The sequence below is a fragment of the Theropithecus gelada genome, chromosome 19, assembly GCF_003255815.1.
Source record: "Theropithecus gelada isolate Dixy chromosome 19, Tgel_1.0, whole genome shotgun sequence".
Taxonomy (NCBI): domain Eukaryota; kingdom Metazoa; phylum Chordata; class Mammalia; order Primates; family Cercopithecidae; genus Theropithecus; species Theropithecus gelada.
In genome coordinates, this window is record NC_037687.1 from 35,445,357 (window position 1) to 35,462,897 (window position 17,541).

General features: G+C 44.3%; 1 protein-coding gene across 4 annotated transcripts; it reads left to right on the forward strand.

The window, feature by feature from the left end:
• Positions 1 to 592: 592 nt before the first annotated feature.
• On the forward strand, positions 593 to 14,644 carry ZNF549 (zinc finger protein 549). 4 transcript variants are annotated; one of them, XM_025366487.1, is made up of 4 exons: positions 593 to 897; positions 4,274 to 4,312; positions 8,930 to 9,056; positions 11,006 to 14,644. In XM_025366487.1, exons 1-4 carry the CDS (start codon positions 865 to 867, stop codon positions 12,727 to 12,729), a joined length of 1,923 nt encoding a protein of 640 aa, XP_025222272.1. In that variant the 5' UTR covers positions 593 to 864; the 3' UTR covers positions 12,730 to 14,644. The 4 variants fall into 4 exon arrangements, with proteins under 4 accessions (XP_025222272.1, XP_025222273.1, XP_025222276.1 ...); XM_025366490.1 differs by having other exon boundaries at positions 667 to 897; positions 4,274 to 4,383; XM_025366488.1 differs by lacking the exon at positions 4,274 to 4,312 and having other exon boundaries at positions 612 to 897.
• The last annotated feature ends 2,897 nt before the right edge of the window (positions 14,645 to 17,541 follow it).

Below are 17,541 nucleotides of genomic sequence, written 5' to 3' on the forward strand. Positions count from 1 at the left end.
GGGTGTGGTTGCGCACACCTGTATTCCCAGCTACTCGGGAGGCTGAGGCAGGAGAATGCTTGAACCTGAGAGGTGGAGGTTGCAGTGAGCAGAGATTGTGCCACTGCACTCCAGCCTGGGTGACAGAGTGAAACTCTGCCTCAAAAAAAAAAAAAAAAAAGGAAAAAAAGAAAAAGAAGATATAATGTTTTTGCAATCTCATTTCAGTTCCACTTATGATAACAGATACATTATGTAATTCAAGCCACTAACATTTGGGGCCAAAAAACAGAATAAACACAAACGTGTGGGATGAGGGGATGCTGACCCCACTGTTAGTGATCACCCTGGTTGGAGACCAAGATTTTATCATACAGATGAAGCCTGCAGGTAGCATGTTTCAGAGAAATAGATTGTAAATGTTTCGTATCAGACTTAAGATCTATGTAGGCTTTGCTGATCCTAGTTCGACGGGTTTTTTCCTTTGTCCTCACCCTCTCGGATTACGTTCTCAGGGCGCCGCGGACTGCGGCGTGGTAGGAACTACACCACCCAGAATACTGTGCGCCGAGCGTGCCGGGGCCTTGGACCAATCGTTGCCCAGGAAAGAGGCACCTGCGTAAGGGCGCAATACGCCGGAATCTTCCGGCGTCTTCCCGGTGGTGGTCATTTTGGCTGCAGGGGAGTGGGTCCGCCGGTAGGCGGTTCCGGCTGGCTGGGTCCGGGCCAGGTAACTGCAGCCGGAAACCGGTGGAGGTGGTGTCCGCCTGCAGAGGAGCTGGGCTGGTCTCGGTCTGAGCGTCGCCCAGCGATTTGCCACCGCACGCCCGCCGGATCCCGGGCTTTACCGCGCGCGTCTCCAGGCCCCGCCCCGCCCAGAGTCCCATGGCTGCGGCAGCGCTTGTGAACACACCGCAGGTGAGAGCGGCGTCCTCGGATCCTCACCCGGGTCCTCAAGCCCCGGATTGGGGTCACCTGCGCGGGACTCTGCAGTTCAGGGCCCTTGACAGCGAGGCGTTCTGGGTGGGGTCCTCAGAGCTGACGGGCGGTGAGGTGAAGAAGGGAGAGCGTTGCGTATGGTGGGAGCTGCATGCTCAGAGCCTGGGAGGTGCGCCAGGGTCGCGAGCATTCGGAAATCTGGGGGCCGACCGGTGTCTGCAGGGAGCAGAGAGAATGAGGAGAAGGCACGGCTGCCATGGCAGCCTGAGCAGCCGGGTTTTAATTCTGAGTCGTTGGGAGCCACGGAGGGTTGTGAACTAAAGGAGAACACGATCTGAGTGAGGGTCTGAAAAACTATTTCAAAGGCCATGAGTGGAGAGAACAGACTGTTACGGAGTGATGAGGATGGACGCAGAGATGTTGGTGAGGAGACTGCTGTAGTAGACTCCAGGAGAATTATGGTGGATTCTGCATCAGACGGGTGGCTGAAGGGACCTAAGTAATAAGATTCTTGGTAGATCTTAAAGGTAAAGCCAGCAGGATTTTCTGCTGCATCGTTTGTGCTTGTGAGCAAAAGTGGGAGTGAAGTATGAACCCAAGTTTTTCTTTTACCTGAACACCTGCAAGAGTTGACAAATCTGGTGGGTGAGCAGGTTTCAGGGAGATAGTAGGAGTTGAATTTTGGACGTGGTGTTTCTAAACTGCCACAGAGTGAAGTTGTTACATGGGCAGTTGGAATCATAAGTAGAAATTTCATGGGAGGAGACTGACTCAGTGATGTGTAAATGGTGACAGGCTGGGGCCTAGACTCAGGTCAAGCCTTAAATTTAAACGGGAAATCTTAAGGTTTTACTTTGAGATGAAGAGAGGGAGGGCTGAGGCTGGGGAAGTGTGGGTCGGCCTTGCGAGGCTGCCTGCATATAGGAGGGCCAAGGGGTTCCAGAGGTACTTCCAGAGGGAATGTGTAAGGAATACACACTGCATAGGATGGATTTGAGGGTGGGACACTGTGTAGAGTCACCATTCAGAAGACTGGGTGAGCTGTTCACTCTGTGTGGAGCCAGGAAAAGATCAGCCAGACTAGCAGAGCAGCCCAAGCCCAGCAAGAGCAGCTCTCCCAGGAAAATACAAGTTTAGACTGTATAGATTCAATGGATTAAATTTATGCAAGCAATTAACCGATTAAAATGCCACTAATAAATATGTTTGCTTTTTGTCATGCTTTCCTGGCACGGAATTCCTAAAATCTTTGTAATTTCCTCAGTGAAAAGTGTCTTGTGATAAGTCATGTACCACATAACAATGTTGACCACATCAATGACGATGGTCTCATAAGATTATGATACCATATTTTTACTGTACCTTTTCATTTTATTTCTTTCTGATTAGGAGGCAAATTGCATTTTCTAAGTTTGTAAATGTTTAAATGCACAAATAATTATCACTGTGTTACAGTTGCTGACAGTATTTAGTATAGTAACTTGCTGTACAGGTTTGTAGCCTAGGAACAATAGGCTATAGTATTTAGTAGTTGAACAATGAATGTCTGAACAGTAGTTCCCCCGTGTCCTCAGAGGATACTTTTCAAGACCCCCACTGGAGGCTTGAAACTGCAGATAGTACCCAACATATATATACTATGTTTCTTCCTAGACTACATACCTATAATAAAATCCAGTTCATAAATTAGGCACTATAAGAGATGAACAGTAAATAACTGGAAATAATATAGAACAATTATACTTTATAAGTTAATAAAAGTTATGTAACTGCAGTTGAGACAATAAAAAACCAAAAATTAAATTATAAAAAACGTTATGTGAATGTGGTATCTCTCTAAATACGTTACTGTACTATTCACCCTTCTTATTTTGAAGAAGGGACTAAACTCGAAAGAGTGAGATTTCCTCACACTACTTAGAATGGTGCACTATTGGCTGGGCGTGGTGGATCACACCTGTAATCCCAGCACTTGGTGGATCACGAGGTCTGGAGATCGAGACCATCCTGGCCAACACGGTGAAACCCCGTCTCTACTAAAACTACAAAAAATTAGCCAGGCGTAGTGGCAGGCGCCTGTAGTCCCAGCTACCCGGGAAGCTTAGGCAGGAGAATGGCGTGAACCCAGGAGACGGAGCATGCAGTGAGCTGAGATCAAGCCACTGCACTCCAGCCTGGGCGACAAAGCGAGACTCCGTCTCAAAAATAAATGAATAAATAAAGAATGGTGCACTATTTAAAACTTGAATTGTTTATTTCTAGAATTTTAATATTTAATATTAAAATTTTAATATTACTATTTTCAGGCTGAAGTTGAAATTTACTACTTATAATTTTCACACTGAAGTTGAATGTGGGTAACTGAAACTGCAAATAGCAAAACAGCTGATAAGGGAAGACTACACTTGAGTTTTATGAGATGGCTTAGGGTGTGCAGACGGGGTGGAGTCAGTCACCAGACAAATCAAGTGATTATAGAATTTGAACTTGAAGTCGTACCTCTGGCCTCCAGGGAGGGGTACAGAGATCTGGAGATGAGGTTATATAAAATCTTTCACAGTGAGTTCTGGAAGCTTCAAGGTTGTGAACACTTGGAAATGCTGGGAGAGTGACATAAGAGAGCATGGAAGTATATTCTGCTTTACCCCCTCTCCCCAGTACCTTGCCATATGCATCTCTTCCATTTGGCTGTTCCTGAGTTACATCCATTATCATAAACTGGTAAACATAAGTAAAGCATTTTCCTGAGTTCTGTAAGTGGTTCTAGCAAATTATTGAACCTAAGGAGAGAGGTCATGGCAGCCCCCAAATTTGTAGCCAAGTGGATAAAATTACGGTGGTCTGGACATTGGCTTGCAATTGGCATATGAAGTGAGGACAGTTTTGTATGACTGAGCCCTTAAACCTGTTGGTTTAGATGCAACTCCAGGTAGGTAGTGTTAGAATAGGACTGCATTATAGGACACCTAGTTGGTATCAGAATCAGAGAATGGTGTGGGAAAAGACACTACGTATTTATTGTCAAGGAATCACAGAAGCCTCTAATAATTTGAAAAGATACCACATTCACATAAAGACTTAAATGGCAAGAAACACCAAAGTTTTAAACAATGTTTACAGAAATCTTAATGCCATAGTCAGTACTAACTAAATCTTAGCATTGGATACGTATGAATGAGTTTGATGCCTACAATAGCACTACGAGATAGCCACCATTAAGTGTTTCCATTTTATAGATGAAGGCAACCTCAGAGAGGGTAGGTCTTTGTCTAGTGTCACACAGTTGGCAAGAGCAACTTACCTTTGTAAATGCCACCTTGAACACCTTTATTTCATAGCCTCCTTCTTCCTACAGATTCCCATGGCAACAGAAGAGTTTGTGAAACCATCACAGGTAAGTGGAAGAAGTCCCAGGTCTTCACTGACCCTGTTCCCTAAAGCCATGGTTCTGACCCACAGACGCAGGTGACACTGATGTCCTGGGACTCTTTTTCCTTCGTGTTGGGTCCCTGGGGTCACCTCAGGCCCAGGATGATTAATCAGGGTCAGGAGTTATGCAGAGATGTTCTCATTTCTGCATCCAATAGGATGAAGTGATGAAAGGTTTCCTGGGCATAGGCTCCAGCGTGTCCAAATGCTTAGAGATGAGAATGATATGGGCATATATAGGGAACTGCAAGTCTCCGTGCACTGTGGCCAAACTTTGACAGTTTGAGCTGTGACAGAATATGAGTTTCCTTTTCCTTCTTTATAATCTCACAGATACATGATTTGTCCTTTTTGTAGATCTTAGCAAACTCAGAGTACAATTTTTTTTTCTTGTTAAGAATTCTAGGCCAGGCACAGTGGCTCACGCCTGTAATCCTAGCACTTTGGGAGGCCAAGGCGGGTGGATCACGAGGTCAGGAGATCGAGACCATCCTGGCTAACATGGTAAAACCCCGTCTCTACTAAAAATACAAAAAAAGGCCGGGCGCGGTGGCTCAAGCCTGTAATCCCAGCACTTTGGGAGGCCGAGGCGGGCGGATCACGAGGTCAGGAGATCGAGACCATCCTGGCTAACACGGTGAAACCCCGTCTCTACTAAAAATACAAAAAAAAAAAACTAGCCGGGCGAGGTGGCGGGCGCCTGTAGTCCCAGCTGCTCGGGAGGCTGAGGCAGGAGAATTGCGCGAACCCGGGAGGCGGAGCTTGCAGTGAGCGGAGATCTGGCCACTGCACTCCAGCCTGGGCGACAGAGCGAGACTCCGTCTCAAAAAAAAAAAATACAAAAAAATACAAAAAAAATCAGCCGGGCATGGTGGCAGGCGCCTGTGGTCCCAGCTTCTCAGGAGGCTGAGGCAGGAGAATGGCATGAACCCGGGAGGCGGAGCTTGCAGTGAGCCAAGGTGGCACCACTGCACTCCAGCCTGGGCGACAGTGCGAGATTCTGTCTCAAAAATAAAAAATAAAAACTCCCACCTTTTCACTTACAGGAAGTACTTCACAGGTTGTCTTTTACATATCTGAATGGCTGGTATTATTGCTCTTGTGCTTTGGGGGTATTAAGTAAAATAAAGGGTTACTTGAACACAAGCACTGTGATAATGAGACGGTTGATATGATAACCAAGATGGCCACGTAGTGACTAACAGGTAGGTAATGTATTCAGCGTGGATCTACTGGACAAAGGGATGATTCACGTCTTGGGCAGAACAGCGTCGGACAGTGTAAGATTTTATCACACTACTCAGAAAAGCACGTCATTTATAACTTTTGAGTTGTTCTTTTCTGGAATTATCCATGTAATATTTTCGGACCACAGTTGACCACTGGTGAGTGAAACCATGGAAAACAAAATAGTGGCTAAGAGCGGGGACGGCTGTATATGTATTCAGTGCTATAAATTTTATTCTAAGCACTGCTTCCACTGCATCTCACAAATTCTAAGTTGTGTTTTCATTGTCATTTAGTTAAAAATATTTTTAAATTTATCTTGAGTATTTCTTCTTTGTTCCATGCATTAAGTCTTGTTTACATCTCCTGGGTATTTTTGGATTTGCCAGCTTTACTGCTTTCTAGTTGAATTCCATTGTGATCACAGAGCATTGTATTATTTCTATTAAATGTATTAAGAGGTATTTTATGACTGTGTATTGTAAACTGGGGAATAAGTGCCCTTCGTGGGGTCTCTAGGATCATTCCAGCACTGCCATGGAAATGAAACTCTGAGAGGCGTAAAGGATTTGTTACATTCATAGGTTCTCATAGAGGGTGGCACAGCACACCATGCATGGAGCCATATGGAAGGAGTTCTCAGGGAGTGGACTCAACCAAGCAGGCAGGGAGCCAACAGGGAGAGCAAGGACCTGTGGGCAGGCGCCTTTCCTAGTGTGTCTGAATGTCATTCAGTCACTGTCAAAGGAGGAAAGAAAGGGGAGGTTGTGACAGGGACCAGTCTTAGCATGCTGGGGTTGCTCATAATGTATTGGAGATGTTGAAGCATCAGGAAAATAGGAAGTTTTAAAGATTTAAAAAACAGGCCCAGAATGTGGTCTGTCTCATTGAATATTCCATGTGAGCTTGAGAACAGCGCGTATTCTGTTCTTGTTGGACAAAGTAATCTAAAGATGATGATTATGTCCGGTTGATTGATGGTGTTGTTGAATTCAGCTAAGTTTATTGGTTTTCTGCCTACTGTATCTGTCAGTAACAGATAGAAAAGAGTGTGGAAGACTTCAATTATGATGGTGGATTGATCTGTTTCTCCTTGAAGATCTGTCCGTTTTTGCCTCATATAGTTTGATGCTCTGTGGTCAGGCATGTATGTGCTAAGGGTTCTTACATCTTTTTGGAAACGGCTTCAACCTCCCGAGTAGCTGGGATTACAGGCGCCCGCCACCACGCCCAGCTAATTTTTGTATTTTTAGTAGAGACAGGGTTTCTCCACATTGGCCAGCCTGACCTCAGGTGATCCACCTGCCTCAGCCTCCCAAAGTGCCTGTGATGTTTTCTCGATAGCTAGACATGATGAGCTCAGTAAAAGGAATTGCTGTAAATAGGCCTTTAATAATGTGGTGGTGAGGTGTGTCAGCGGGCAGGGCAAGCATTTTAAGTCCCGCCGTTAAGTCTCTGTTTTAGTGGGCCTGTTCCTCTTGACTGAAATTCTCATGTGTTTCTAAATAGTGTTTTGTTATGCTTTTTCTCTCCCATTATGTGGAAGAGGATTACTAGAGTGGGTTGTAGTTGGTTATTTCCCTTCCCCCAGATAGATTAGGCTCTGATAATAACCTCTGTAGGTTGGACTTTGGTTAACTGTTGTCTCCCAAGGGCAGGCTTTGTTTAGAGGAACACATTGCTATGGCATATTTTAAAATGATTCATTTTCCCCTCTCTGGTGGAAGCACAAGGGGATTTTTTTTTTTTCCAGTATTCACCATGAGAACTTGGTTAAGTTTCTGGAGGTAAATTTTGCAAGATTGTGGGGGCCCCTTATAGTGATAAATGCCTCTTGAATTTTCAGCTCACAGAATTGTCCACACAGAGCTTCCTGCAATTTGTGTATTATAGATTGGGTTTTCCTAACCTGGCACTGGTTTGCATGATGGTTTCCTTTCATGAGTTTCTGCTCCTGTGAGCCTTGATTCCCCTGTATTCCCTTGTTTATCTCTCCAATCTTGGGGGCAGTGGTGTGTCCTGTGCCCTTATCTTTCCTGTGTGGATCCTAGAAGAACTGTCCATTTCTTAGTCTGTTTAACTCTTTACTTGCTATTGTGATAGAGTTGCCACTTCCAAGCTCCTTACATGCAGAATCGGAAACCAGAGTCCAGGAGTTAGGCCTTCACAATGTGGAGTCTCATGTTGGGACTTCTTGGTGGTGGTGTCAGGTGCACAGCAAGAGACAGACACGTGGAGTTCAGGGAAGGGATCCAAGTGAAAGCTATCCGTCAGCCAGTGGCTGGCCTGTGGACCATGGCAAATTTAAGAGGAACACTCTTCAGGTCATAGTGGCAATCCCATCAGTGAGGAAGGATGTAGAGAGTATTCTTTAACGACTGGGTGTCTTGCATGGTCACCTAGAGGTGGGAACCATCACTAAGACAGATAAAGAAGAGTAGTAACCATGGATGTGTGGGGGTAGGATGAAACGGGTGTCCAGCTGCTGGCACAGTCTTTAAATGGGGAATGGTTAAGAGATTCATTCAGAGGCAAAGCAGTACTGGAGGTCAAATGACACCAAGGTCAGGGCTGGTGCTTTTTCTCCCTTCTGCTGGCTCAGACTTTTGTTGGTAACTCTTGGTGGGGCCTGAGTAGTTTCAGACAGGGGGACAGATTATGTTAAGAGCAAATGAGATTGACTGGGAGAGTCATTCAGCCTGTGGTGGGAGCAGCTGGGGACCAGGCTTTGACTGAGTATAGGTGGAGAGAGGAAAGATGTGACGGGTGTGGGGGCAGCACAGGCAACACTGAGGAGGAAGTGGACTTCTGCAGCGTGAGCTCACACAAGGTCTGAGTGGCTGAAATTGGAACAAAGAGCCAGGCCAGATGGGGAAGTCTTCATAACAGTCCTGAGACTGCCTCTGGCTTGGGTCTAACAAAGATGTGTGGTGGTGCTGGATCCGTGTTGCATTTAGCCAGTGCTGCCTGGGCCCCTTGAGCAGAGTGGCATGTGGAGAAGCCAGTGAAGTGCCTGTGTCATGGATGCTGAGGGCGGTGGAGTTCAAGGTGTAGCAGCCATGATCTGGAGATGTGTTCCCATGAATGGTGTGCAACTGGGAGGGAGTATGGCTGTACTCAGGATCCTTGTACTGGCACTTTAAGCCAAGACAGTAAGCACAGGTTTCAGTATATCTGGGTCTCCAGCGAGATGAACCAGCAGGAGCATGGATAAGATTCCATGATGTAAGGCTCAGAGGGAGATACTATAAGGACCTGGTATCTCCTCTGAGTTGGAGAACTAGGGAGGAGGGAGATTTACTGGGATTCCTGGGGATTGAGTCTGCTCATGATCTCACCTGCCCCCATCATGCAGGGCCATGTGACCTTTGAGGATATTGCTGTGTACTTCTCCCAGGAGGAGTGGGGCCTCCTTGATGAAGCTCAGAGGTGCCTGTATCATGATGTGATGCTGGAGAACTTTTCGCTTATGGCCTCAGTGGGTAAGATCTCTTAAAACCACACCATCGACCTCTGTTGGACTTTGCTCTTCCCCTTTTTCCAGGAGTTTCCTGTCTTTCCCAGAGTTGGACATGGGCCCTGCTTCTTTCCTTGGTTCTTGACCTGTGGAAGACATAGGCGCTGTGGTTGCCAGGCCTGGGTTTTTTCCTGCCCCAACATCTACTGTCCTGAAGCTTTTTAGTTAAGAGTTTGGGTTCAGACTCTTGTAACTTGCCCAACCGATACCACTTGGTTTTGCCACTGCTTGCTAAGGTTCACTTCTGTGGTGGACCTGTGTTACAGGTTCTCCCCCTGCCTTTAGTAGACATGTCTTTGGACCTGCCTTTCTCAGGAATTATAGGTACTTACATGGTTGCTATTTGTAGGGAACCCTAGACTATGACAGCAACACCCACTCCCAAGGGTTTTTTGTAAAAAGTTTCCCTCCTGTAGTCTGTCATGGGTTGGGGCACTCTGGGCCAGTGTCGGTGATCCACCTCCCTGTTTTTCCCTTAGGATTGCTTCTGCCTTCCAGGACTGAGATAGTCTCCTGACTTAAGCTGGGGACAGGGGAAAGGCCTGTGTTCCTGAAAGGGTAGTGAAGTCTTTAGCCATAGCAAGGAGGGGGGTTAACGAGGTTTGGGACCTGTGACTAGGAGCAGTGGGAGGTCATGATTTCAGGGCTGAACTCAAATCATACCAGGCAGATGTCCTATGTTCCCCACTATTTTGGTGCCAGGGCTCATGGCCATACCTCATTTTTCTCTTTTCTCTGCCTGCTTGACAATTTGCCTACTTGTCGTTTCTACTGTGATTGTCTCCTACCTCTGTTCTCCACATCTCTCCAGTTCCTATTCTGCAGTGTTCTCCAACATTAGCCTATACCTAATGTATTTAATCTTATGAGCTGTGCAGATACAGATGTTCCTCAGCTCATGATGGGGTTATATCCTGGTAAACCCATTGTGAGTTGAGAATACCGTAAGTCAGAAATGCATTTAATACACCCAACTTATTAGACATCCCAGCTTAGCAACACAGTAGAGTATCAGTTGTTCAGCCTTGTGATTGCATGGCTTACTGAGAGCTGCAGCTTGCTACCACTGCATCACAAGGGTATATACACACTGCCTATCACTAGCCTGGGAAAAGTTCAAAATTTAAAGTATGGTTTCTACTGAATGCACATCACTTTTGTATCATCATAAAGTGGAAAAATCGTAAGTTCAACCATTGTAAATCAAAGACTACGTAAGCTCTCAAACATCAGCTATCCAGTTGTAATTGCATTTTCCTGGGGTGACACACATTCTATGCAGGTCTCCCCTGTCTTCATCAGACAACGTCCTATTGAAAACCATTGACAGAGAAGGGAGTCGTATGCCCCCTGCCTGTCTTCCCACCACAGTACCCGATTCTTTGTTCTCCTGCTGGTTATGGGTCTTCCCCTACATGGTAACCTTCAGAGCCCTAATACTACAAGTATTATGTTCCTTGACCTGACTCCAGCTCCCTTGTCCTGAAAACAAACCCATAGCCTGGGTGCGATGGCTCATGCCTATAATCCTAGCACTTGGGGAAGCTGAGGTGGGAGGATCACTTGAGCTAAGGAATTTGAGACCAGCCTTGGCAACATAATGAGATCCCTATCTCCACAAAAAATTCTAAAAAGTTAGCCAGGCATGGTGGTATATGCCTGTAGTCTCAGCTACTTGGGAGGCTGAGGTGGGAGTGTCACTGGAGCTTGGAAGGTCAAGGCTGCAGTGAGATGTGACTGCAACTGCACTCCCATCTGGGTGACAGAGCAAGACTCTATCTCAAACAAAACAAAACAAAACAAAACAAACAAAACGTGGACTCATCCATCCCTGTGTTCCATAGGTATTTGTAATGGAGCTGTTCCCTTCCACCAAAGTCTGCATATACTTCACTTGCATTTTTATAATTTTAGGGTGTTTGCATGGAATAGAGACTGAGGAGGCCCCTTCTGAGCACACTATTTCTGCACAAGGAGTGTCACAGGCCAGGATTCCAAAGCCAGGTCCTTCCATCCCAAACGCTCATTCTTGTGAGATGTGTATCCTGGTCATGAAAGACATTTTGTACCTCACTGAGCACCAGGGAACCCTTCCCTGGCAGAAACCTTGTACTTCTGCAGCCAGTGGGAAATGGTTTTCATTTGGTTCTAACCTGCAACTGCACCAGAACCAGGACAGCGGAGAGGAACACATCAGAAAGGAGGAGAGCTGTGCCTTGCTTCTGAATAGCTGCAAAATTCCTCTGTCAGACAATCTCTTCCCATGCAAAGATGTTGAGAAGGATTTTCCAACCATCCTGGGCCTTCTTCAACACCAGACCACCCACAGCAGAGAAGAGTATGCACATAGAAGCAGGGAGACCTTTCAACAAAGACGTTACAAATGTGAGCAAGTTTTCAATGAGAAAGTTCATGTTACTGAGCATCAGAGAGTCCACACTGGAGAAAAAGCTTATAAGCGTAGGGAATATGGGAAATCCTTGAACTCTAAATATTCATTTGTTGAACACCAGAGAACCCATAATGCAGAAAAGCCTTATGTGTGCAGTATATGTGGGAAATCATTCCTCCATAAACAAACACTCATTGGGCACCAGCAGAGAATTCACACTAGAGAAAGGTCTTATGTGTGCATCGAATGTGGGAAATCCTTGAGCTCCAAATACTCACTTGTGGAACACCAGAGAACCCATAATGGAGAAAAGCCGTATGTGTGCAACGTATGTGGGAAATCATTCCGCCACAAACAAACATTTGTTGGGCACCAGCAGAGAATCCACACTGGAGAGAGGCCTTATGTATGTATTGAATGTGGGAAATCTTTTATTCATTCCTACGACCGCATTCGACACCAGAGAGTTCACACTGGAGAAAGGGCTTATCAGTGCAGTGAATGTGGGAAATCCTTCATATACAAACAGTCACTTCTGGATCACCAGAGAATCCACACGGGAGAAAGGCCTTATGAGTGCAAAGAGTGTGGGAAAGCATTCATTCACAAAAAAAGACTTCTTGAGCACCAGAGAATTCATACTGGAGAAAAGCCTTATGTGTGCATCATATGCGGGAAATCATTTATCCGCTCATCTGACTACATGCGACACCAGAGAATTCACACTGGAGAAAGGGCTTATGAATGCAGTGACTGTGGGAAAGCCTTCATCTCCAAACAAACACTTCTTAAGCATCACAAAATCCACACTAGAGAAAGACCTTATGAATGCAGTGAATGTGGGAAAGGCTTCTACCTTGAGGTTAAACTTCTTCAGCACCAAAGAACCCATACTAGAGAACAACTTTATGATTGCAATGAATGTGGAAAAGTCTTCAGCCACCAAAAAAGACTTCTTGAGCACCAGAAAGTTCACACTGGAGAAAAGCCCTGTGAGTGCAGTGAATGTGGGAAATGCTTTAGACACCGCACCAGCCTCATTCAACACCAGAAAGTTCACAGTGGAGAGAGGCCTTATAACTGCACTGCATGTGAGAAGGCCTTTATCTATAAAAACAAACTTGTTGAGCATCAGCGAATCCACACTGGAGAAAAGCCGTATGAATGTGGTAAATGTGGGAAAGCCTTCAACAAAAGATATTCCCTTGTCAGGCACCAGAAAGTACATACAACAGAAGAGCCCTAGCAATTGTTGACATGTGCCATTGTCTTATTCACCATAACACACCAGAGAGCCGACTTTTCAAGGGATCCGACAGAAATTAAACCTCATATATCTGCGTATCAGTAGTTGAAAGATTCACTACAAGGTCCAAGTACTTGGGAAACTTTCCAGAGATTATTACTTGTACCTTCTAATCTGCCCAGTGTTACAACAGACACTACCATGTGGCATATCCTCACATTTTTCATCAGTCACTCACATGTGCTCAAGGAATGCAGACCACTGTGCTCACCAAATTCTGAAAGGAGTAATAAAAGCCTATTGAGGGTCCTCTTCCATTTTGCTGAACTGTTCAAGGCATAGACAAAACCCAAATTTGACGAAGAAGAGCAATCTGGATTATTGTAGCCCATGGAGGTTTACCTTCTTCATAGGTTTTTTTTTTTAAATGTGATTGCCATAGTGGGATATTCCCTCCCCCACATTACCCAAGAGGGACATGGGGTGTCTCACCATGTGCTGATGTATATGTTCTGCCAATGTGAAGAGTGAACAGCTCCAACTTTATGTGCCCCTAGGGACATAGTATGAGATCAGAAAATAGTTTAGTCCTACGTGTCTTAATTTTTATTGGTTTCCAAGGTCTCCTAGGAAAGAGAGCAGAGCTGTGTGGTCCTAATCATGGTGTCGATTTTATGCCAGATTTATTTGTAGCTCCAGAGGTCTCCCTGAGAAGAGGCATTTGTGACAAACTCAAGTGCTGGGGTCTGCATGAATTGTTTATTTGCAGTGATGCTCCGTATTTCCTAGCACCGTTCATGGCATCTTATTTCCCAGGTCCTTCATTGTAGTCATGGGCACTGAAGGACAGAATTGGTAGGCAGGTCACTGGTTGTAAGACCTACTGGGGCCAGGTAAGAACAGTAATTGGCCCAGACAGATAGGTGTAATAAACAGAGAGTGGAAAATATTGTAGCCAAGAAGAGTGGATGCGTCCCATCCAAAGGTGCATCCAAAACTGTCTATGTTACTATGGCTTCATGGTTTGGGAGTATATAGAAATTCTCAGGACCTCAGACCTTTGATTCTCCTTTGGCAGCACACATCGTCAGCATAAGTCATCTGAAGATTTTGTGGACTCCCATAACTTCTGTGCTGTGTTTGAGATGATTGCTGCATGAGCAGGAAAGCAGGATTTGAGAGAACATACACCTTGCCTTTCAGATATGTGGTTTTTGTGATTCACCCAGATCTGTTATGCCAGTTAGAAATTACCTTTATTACTTCCCATTTATTGCCACTGCTGAGAAGGCTGTCCTTCCTAACTTGTGAGGAGTGAATCCTTAATAAGTAAATATTGTGTTACCCTATAGTCTGGTTTTCCAAAAGGAGAGGTAGATGCATATTTTTGTGTGGAACCATTTATCTTAAAACATTGAGGTGCAGTTTTTATACACAAAACCTTCTTTTTAAGAATTGTTTGTATGGTTTATTGCCTAATTGATGGGTTTTGATATTCATGTAATCTCAGTAAGTATCTTGTCTTAGAAATATGTGTGTATAGGCCGGGTGCAGTGGCTCACGCCTGGGAGGCCAAGGCAGGTAGATCACCCGAGGTCAGGAGTTCGAGACCAGCCTGGCCAACATAGTGAACTCCAGTCTCTACTAAAAATACAAAAATAGCCGGGCATGGTGGTGTGGATCTGTAATCCCAGCTATGCAGGAGGCTGAGGCAGGAGAATCACTTGAACCTGGAAGGCGGAGGTTGCAGTGAGCCGAGATCACGCCACCACACTCCAGCCTGGGTGACAGAGTGACACTTTGTCTCAAAAAAAAAAAAAAAACAGAAAATAAATATGTGTGTATATATTCTATTTTGCGTCTTTTCATTCACCTTATTTCATTCAGTCTTCCAAATAAAATGTTCTTAATTTTGGTGAAGTCTGTGTGTTCTTTTACTGTTATTTTGGTGCTATTTTAAAAAAATGCATTCCTCGGCTGGGCGTGGTGGCTCACGCCTGTAATCCTAGCACTTTGGGAAGCCAAGGTGGGTCAGATCACCTGAGGTCAGGAGTTTGAGACCAGCCTGGCCAACGTGGCAAAACCCCATCTCTACTAAAAATACAAAAAGTAGCTGGGCATGGTGGCGGGTGCCTGTAGTCCCAGCTACTCAGGAGGCTTAGGTGGGAGGATTGCTTGAACCTGGGAGGCGGAGGCTGCAGTGAGCTGAGATATTGCCACTACATTCCAGCCTGGGCGACAGAGCAGGACTCCCATCTCGGGAAAAAAATAAATAAAAATAAAAAATAAAAAATTGTGTAATTATAGAAACCTTGGAAAGATTGTTATTCAACTGATATTATTACATAAGGTATTTATTTTGTAAATTAGTTGCAATATTAGAATTTCTATGCCAGTCTAGAGTATTTATTTCTCTGCTGTTAATGTGACCTTAACACATTGAAAGAGTTCTTATTTTGCTTTGCCACCCCGTACGCATACTTAATTTTTGTTATTTTCCCAAATTCCAATTATCTTTACAAGATCATTTTCTTTGTTTTCTAAAAGAGCTAACCAGACAAGAAACTTTGCCCTTGTTATTCCCACTTATACAGCTTGTCTGCCAAATGCTTTATGCCATTATTCTCATCAGTCTCATTCTCAGGGGTTTCTCTGAGCAAATCCGTACAGAAGTGGAATTATGTGACACTTCCTGCTCCATTCTCATGCTTCATCTTTAATAGGTAAATTTACCATTTTAAATAGTTTTAAAATTATCTTCACTATGTGTACTTTGGATTTAATCCTACTAATAATTAAGAGGCTCTAAGAATCAATGGATTTAATCCTACTAATAATTAAGATACTCTAAGAATCAATGTAAAACTAATTTTAAAGCCAGTAGCATAATTTTGTGAGTTATGCCTGAGTATTCAAAAATCCTAACAAGTCAAAAATATTAAAATTAATATATTTAATCTTTCCATTTAAATATTTCCATTCCATAAACTTCAGAACCAAAGTTAGATACTAACAAGACACTGTAGATAAATACAGTGTCAATAGTATCCAGGGACTAGCCCATATACTTGAAAATCTTATTAATCATCAATAAAGTACCCCACCATAAACAAATACACAATAAAAAGTTAAGATACAAATAAAGACAGGCCAATATATGAGTAGACCATTGACAGAAGAAAAACAAAAGGGAATAAAAGGATATGAATTAATGCTCAAACGTATTTCAATCTGAGAAACAGCAGATAATACTGTATATTACTTTAAACTTCTAAAGTAAGAAAAACTGGAAAGCTGGGTAATTCTAAATATTGTCTGGGACACAGTGATACAGAAACACTCTGTCCATGTTATGGGAGAGGAAAGGGCAACCTATAACGTAATTCCAGTTACATACTGGATCACCATATGACCTAGCTATTCAGCTCCAAGGTACATTTTTCATGTATGTCCATAAGTTTATTTAGAACATAACCCTGATGACCTTATTTTTAAGGTTGAATTAAGCTAGTGGTAATATATTCCATAGCAGGAGAATGGAGGAAGTACATGTCCATAATCACAAGATTTGAATAAAGGATGAAAGCTTCATGATGTAAAACATTACATGGCAGTTAAAAACCATTGGCTAGAGGTAAGCCCATGAAATACAGAATAGACTATATTTTGTTGTATTTTGAGTGAAAAAGATAGACAAAAAGAATTGTGAGATCTACAATTCAATAAAACATGATAATTTAAAAATAATACCAGCTGGGCACGGTGGCTCACGCCTGTAATCCCAGCACTTTGGGAGGCTGAGGCGGGCAGATCACGAGGTCAGGAGATCGAGACCATCCTGGCTAACACGATAAAACCCCGTCTGTACTAAAAATACAAAAAATTAGCTGGGCGTGGTGGCAGGCGCCTGTAGTCCTAGCTACTCGGGAGGCTGAGGCAGGAGAATGGCGTGAACCCGGGAGGCGGAGCTTGCAGTGAGCCAAGATCGTGCCACTGCACTCCAGCCTGGGCAACAGAGCAAGATGCCGTCTCAAAAAAATAATAATTTAACACCACAAAACTCCAAAGAAAAAAACCCCAAACAACCCAGACACTTCTTACTGGAACACGTTCCATGCTTTTCTCTCGGTTTCTGGTAGCCCCATGTGTTCCTTGACTTGACGATGTTCTTCCTGTGTCTTCACATTGTCTTCCCTCTGTACATCTGCCTCTGTGACCAAAGTTCCCTTTTTTTTTTTTTTTTTGAGATGGAGTCTGTCGCCCAGGCTGGATGGAGTGCAGTGGCACAATCTCGGCTCACTGCAACCTCCGCCTCCCGGGTTCAAGTGATTCTCATGCCTCAGCCTCCTGTGTAGCTGGGACTACAAGCGCCTGCCACCACGTCCGGCTAATTTTTTGTATTTTTAGTAGAGATGGGGTTTCACCTTGTTAGCCAGGATGGTCTCGATCCCCTGATCTCGTGATCCACCCGCCTTGGCCTCCCAAAGTGCTGGGATTACAGGCGTGAGCCACCCCACCAGGCCCAAATTTCCCATTTTTGTAAGGACACAGTTATATTCAATTAGGAACTAACCTAATGGATTAATTAACATGATTACCTGAGGTTCTGAGGGTAATGACTCCAACATCTTTTTTGGAGACACAAACACTTAACATGGCCCTATGAATTTCTGCAGTTCTTTCAAAGGCAGAGTGAATAGTAATCACAGCAATTTCAAGATAAACAGGCTTCCATTGTGAGATGGCTTGTTTAAAGAAACTATTAATTCTCTATACTCTTCTGATCACTCTGTTGTTCACATTCATTTTAGA